The 6,124-nt window shown below is 37.3% G+C and overlaps 1 protein-coding gene across 2 annotated transcripts in view; it reads right to left on the bottom strand.

Annotated features, from left to right (window-relative positions):
• Positions 1-2,296: 2,296 nt before the first annotated feature.
• POU1F1 (POU class 1 homeobox 1) overlaps positions 2,297-6,124 on the bottom strand; it is a 38,652-nt gene continuing 34,824 nt past the window's right edge. For both annotated transcript variants that reach the window (XM_073618050.1, XM_073618049.1), the window contains one exon: positions 2,297-2,510. In XM_073618050.1, the coding sequence (XP_073474151.1) occupies positions 2,297-2,510 (214 nt within the window). The remainder of the gene's footprint in view (positions 2,511-6,124) is intronic.

The raw sequence follows: 6,124 nt of genomic DNA, 5'->3' as shown, positions 1-6,124 counted from the left end.
ATAAATAAGGCCTATAGTGGTTATTGGAGAAAATGTGTGCACTGGGAAGCATGCTACACATGTATGTGTTTTCAATCATATATATATATATATATATATATATATTTTTTAAATTATATTATTATTTAATTATTTTTAATATTTTATTTTACATTTTTGCAGTACATTTTATTTGGTTATATTTTACTTGTAATGACCATTATAGAATTCACATACAACCAATCAGAATTTACTTGACTGAAATGACAACATGTCTTGTTTTGCATAAATGTGTCCCAAAATCTGTTGGAGGAACTCATCACTTGACCTGAAGTAAGTAGAAGGAGGTTCTATAGGACAACGGAGCTATTAGGGAAAAATCTACATTAAGGTAGAATTGTCTTTGAAGTTAGAACAATACAAGATGGATTCTGACCAGATAGCATACTTTTACTGTGTGCAGTAATAATAGCCAACAGAAAATCAAATCTGAATTTGTTTCATGTTGACCTAAACTCTAGAAATAATAAAAAAAACATACCTTGGTTTTCATCTACATTTTTCCACAGACCAGGTCTGAAAATTAAACTCGGGTTCTGGTTCCAAATTATTTAGGTAGCACATGTGGTATTTTATTAATGTCTTAGTGCTAGCACTCCTCTACTAAGCATGAATTTCTTTTTGCAAATAGCAATAGTGGAAATCGATGAAACAATGATGACATCTGGTGGTGATATTGTAGAACTGTAGTAACAATGCAAATTGATAAATAATGCTGGCACCTTGTGGTGATATTGTATAACTGCAACTTGCAATAGGTGGAACAAAAAATACAGTGCTGAGAACACCAACATTTATTAAAATTTAATAAATAAATAAAAAACAGTCCAGTGCAGGTAACAGGATAAGCTAAAGAATAAATACAGCAAAGTAAGCATATCTGACATTTAACAGAAAAACCATAAGGTCTACAACTGTGTATTTTACATTCCAGCTATGGAATATAAAGCAACATGGCATCTTAATTGTCACATGGTAAGCTCCCTTCATTGTGGAAATATTTTTTTAAAGTGGTTTCAAACAATGTATTTATATATTTATATATATTTATTTATTTAAGCTCATCAGTCTACTAGGGATTGCAGTTTCACATGCGTACAATACATTTTTTGATGTAAATGTTTAGTAGATCAGACCATATTGTGAAACAAGGTAACAGTAAGATAAAACTACTGAACGGCACTATTAAGAGGGAAGCACAGCCTGTTATGTAATGAGTAAACATGGCTGCCCTAAATAAGGACTGCTCTTAGACATTGGGGAGGGGCTGGATCTGGAAGCCCCCTTTGTTAAAGGGGGCTTCCAGATTCCAATAAGCCCCCTGCCCACAGACCACCGGCCACAATTGGGGATGAGGCCCTTGTCCCCATCAACATGGGAATAAGGTGCTTTTGGGTGGGGGGGCAAACCCCCCTTGCCTAAAAGCACCCACCCCCATATTGAGGGCATGTGGTCTGGTATGGTTCAGGAAAGGGGGGGCCACTTGCTTGTCCCCCCCACCCCCTTTCCTGTCCTGCCGGGCTGCATGCTCAGATAAGGGTCTGGTATGGATTCTGGGGGGGGGCCCCCACGCCATTTTGCTTTTTTTTATTTTGGCATGGGGTTTCCCTTGGACTCTATACCAGACCCAAAGGGCCTGGTTTGGACTGGGGGAGACCCCAATGCCGTATATATATATATATATATATATATATATATATATATTTATAATTTTTAATTGTCGGCTTCTTTTTTTTACATTCAGCTGCCAGCTCATGAGTCATTCATTTTTAAGGACTTGGTGGCTGGCTTCCCAGCCCACTCCTTAGCAACCAACTTTTTGTTAAAAAACAGTGTGGAGGTCCCCTCGACCCCCACAATGTTTTTTGACAAATACCGCATGTGATACCACCAGCAAAACCCTGTTTGTAAATATTGCATGTTTTTTTTTACTCTCTGGTCTGTTTGTGAATTGGACTTAAGAGTTTTTAAAGCGATATTTACTGGCATTTTTTTTTTTTTTTTTTTGCGGTAAATAAATTTTTTTTTATTTTTTATGAATTGGACTTACCGTAATTTACTACATGCAAGAATTTATGCAAATTAGTAAAATGATACCCTTATCACATGCAGTAAAATTTTGCGTATTCGGCTAGTCGCTGAATAGTAAATGCACTACAAAAGAGATCTGCATTCCCAAATAAAGTCATCATAGCTTAAGAGTGGCACAGTTGTAGACATGAAATAATTATAAGGTGCATTTCTTTACAGGTGTCCTTCATCTGCATTCATGATGATCTTTTGTGAAAGTGCTGTAGCTATTCTGGTGTAGGCTGGTTTTCACTCTCTTTTCTCTCTGTCTTCTATTGCAGAACCAGACTCTGACAACTTCCTTCTCAAGATTGAGACTTTCGGCCATCCTCATGATCTCTTGGGATGAAGGTTTGCTTTGTTCACCAAAATGTGATTCCAGGGCCTCTTTCGCAGCTATGCTGTTCATGTTAAAATCAATGCATGAGCTCTTTGGGAAACCACAGAAAGTAATAACAGACATCACGTACAAAAAATTCAAGAATTTTTGAAAAATATTGAGGTATTGCTAATGGCAACCAATCAGATACTTGATTTCATGTTTTAAACAACACAAGAAAATCTTGTGTGATTGAATTGGTTGATGTATTCAACACATCTGCTTTCTTTCCCAGTTTTTGTATATAAATAACCACTGTGTGGAAGAGATGTGCAATCAGAAACTGTAAAAAAACTATGCTAAATAGCCCTCCAGATGTGTGGCATACCATCAGTATGTGCCTCAGCCAGACTACCCTTGCACCTAAGAAAACTGATTCACTGCAAGCAAAACAGGGGCCCTAGAGCTACTTATTTGGTGATAATTGATGATCCCAAGTGCAGAGTGTCACTGCCAATGGAGGACTACTGGACTTACTGTATCTAGTGGCTCTGGGCCTCTAATGGAAATCCTGTGCACAGCAAGAGAACAGGTACAGGTTTGGATAGGCAAAACTGTTTTGTAAGTTGACAAAGAATGGTTCTAACTGGGGTGCAGGCACCAGGAGCTTTTGCCCAAGGCTGTTGAAGGTTCAGATAGACTTGTGAAGCAGGACAACTCCCAGTACTCATAGAAAGGAAAAACAGAGGACGCACAAGCAAAAAGACCGGCACAAAAGGCAAAACTGGTACAGACAGATAAATAGGATCAAAAACCAACACCAATACAGTTAAGGTCATGCTATACAAGACAGCGCACACTCCTAGATTCTAATTAGTGAATCCTAAAGCAAAAGGTGAGCTGACCTATTCTCTGTGATGTAAGCCAGAGAGGCCTAACCCAAATGCAGAACAAAGGGGCTGAAGTGCAAGATTAAGTAGCGACTTACACCAGCATGGACTGATGAACAGATAAAACACAGACCCACAAAAAAGCCCTAAAAGCTAAATACAGTGAGTTCACATCAGACAGCAAATGCAGGAGCTTTATATTTCTTGTTGTCTGTGATGTATTCGGGATAATTAACAATATTCTTGAATCAAAAATAAAAGCAAAATCACCCAACCACTGGTTTGTCGAAATCCAAACCAGATTTATACATAGTCCAAAATGTGCTGCCCTGCCTGTCATGCTTTTGTCTAGCCTTTGCGTCATTTAGTCATTTCCAACAGACTATAGCTGGCAGCACTTCAAACTCCACCCACCTCCCCTCTTCTTTAGTTCTGTATATCATCAAGTTTTACTGAAGTTTAGAAAATCAGATCTCTGATTGCTTGTTGTTGAATGTACAGTGGTTATAGAAAAGAGTCACCTCCCTTTTAAAGTAATAAATTGTGTTGCCTTTCTGCCTAAAATGAAGACAGCAACAGTTTTTCTTCTATCCAGCTGTATTTACTTATAATATCCAAATGAAAGATATGACACCAACATGTCAGGTAAAAAAAAAATAACTTTCAAAACAGAATCACTGAGTTGGAAAAAGGGTCACCCTTTTTTGTGCTAGTATTTTGTTGAACCACCTTTTGTTTTAATTACAGCCTTTAGTCTGTTGGGATATGTCTCTACTAACTTTGCACATCTAGACTTTGTAATATTTGGCCACGCTTCGTTGCAGAACTGCCCAAGTTCAGTTAAATTTGATGGTGACCATTTGTGGACTGCATTCTTTAGGTCATTCCACAGATTTTCAATGGGGTTTAAGTCTGGGCTCTGACTTGGCCATGCAAGGACATTTACAGTTTTCTCAGTTTTCTTCTTCAACCACTGTGTGGTCATTTTTCTGTCTGCTTTGGGTCATTGTCATCTTGAAAGGTAAACCTTCTCATTCAGAATTTTTTGGAAGAGGGCAGCAGACTTTCCTCAAGAATTTCATGGTATTTTGCCCCATCCATTTTTCTTCTATCCTGACAAGTTCTCCAGTCCCTGTTGCAGAGAAACACCCCATAACAGGATATTACCACCTCCACGCTTTACTGTAGGAATGGTGTTATTTGGATGGTGAGCTGTATTGGATTTCCTCCAGAAATATTGTTTGGTGTTGAGACCAAACAATTTAATTTTAGTCTCATCAGACCATAACACCTTTTTCCATGTGGCCTCAGAATCTTCAAGGTGTGTTTTGGTAAAGCTCAGTCTCAGTCTGTGGCCTTTCTTGAGGAGTGGCTTTTTTCTTGTAACCCTCCCATACAAGCCAGATTTGTGGAGAATTTGTGATATTTTTGTCACATGCACACAATGACCACTCTTTCTCATAAACTCCTGCAACTGCTTCAGAGTTGCTGTAGGCCTCTTGGTAGCCTCTCTGACCAGTTTCCTCCTGGGTCTTTCATCCAGTTTGGAGTGACGTCCTGATCCAGGGAGGGTCTCTTTTGTACCAAATACCTTCCACTTCTTAATAATAGTTAATAATAGACTTCATTGTGCTTCTAGACATTGATAAAGCCTTTGGATTTTTTTTTGTAGCTATCTCTTACCTTGTACCTGTCTACAACCTCTTTCCAGAGATCTTTTGACAGTGCCTTGCCACCTATAGTTGATTGTTTGCTTCAGTTGCACTACCAAGGACTGAAATGCTCCAGGAAACCTTGCTGTGGCCCCTGCAGCTTATGCATGTATTTGCAAATGTGTGCAAACTCAACCCTTAATTTTTAATATGAACTATTAGACAGGGCATTTTGGTTTGTTGCAGGCTGGCTGGTAAGTTGAGCTGGGAATTTTTCTTTGTTTTTATTTTTAGGAGGGGAGTGATCCATTTTCCAACTCAGTGATTCAGTTTTTGTTTTGTTTTTTGTTTTTTTCTGACATGCTTGTGTTATATCTTTCACTTGGATATTATAAGTTGCACTGAGTAAATACAGCTGGATAAGACAAAAACTGTGCCTGTCTTAATTCCAGGCAACAAAATGTGATTATTTTAAAGGGGGGAGAGGGGGTGATTCTTTTCCATACCCATTGTAATTTTTGCCAACACCATTATTCCATTTCCTGTATCTTTTATTTGACATAATTCTGATTGTAATTTAGTTGTCACAATGTAATATGAATATAAATACTTAATAAAACATGCTCACGTTTTAAGAAAGCTTTTCATACAGTAAATGTCTGTTTTATCATTTGAGCCTTATGTGAGGTTTTAAAATAAGACAGATCCTGTGCTCATCAGCGTTAAGTGGAGGTTTTTCTCCCAAATGAGAGGCACCAAACTGTGTGAATCCCCTTAATAGTGGGATCACCAGTGCATATGAAAATCAATGTGATGGGTGTGATGGGTACTGTGCTAATAAAACTTAAATCAACCCTCGACAACCTAAAACAAATGTGCAAAATTAACAATTATGTGCATAAAAGAATAATAATAATAAAATCTTTTACTATTCAACAGCTATGTGCAAACCTCTATCTCCTATCTATTTATTGATCATTATCATATAGTATTGAAAATAATTAATGACATAAATAAATAAACACACACACACATATATATATATATATATATATATATATATATATATATATATATACAGTATATAAATATTTTATTCTATCTTTTCATGTGACAACACTGAAGAAATGACACTTTGCTACAATGTAAAGTAG

This window comes from Aquarana catesbeiana, linkage group LG02, assembly GCF_042186555.1.
Source record: "Aquarana catesbeiana isolate 2022-GZ linkage group LG02, ASM4218655v1, whole genome shotgun sequence".
In the NCBI taxonomy this organism is placed as follows: Eukaryota; Metazoa; Chordata; class Amphibia; order Anura; family Ranidae; genus Aquarana; species Aquarana catesbeiana.
This window is presented reverse-complemented; position numbering and strand designations above follow the sequence as displayed.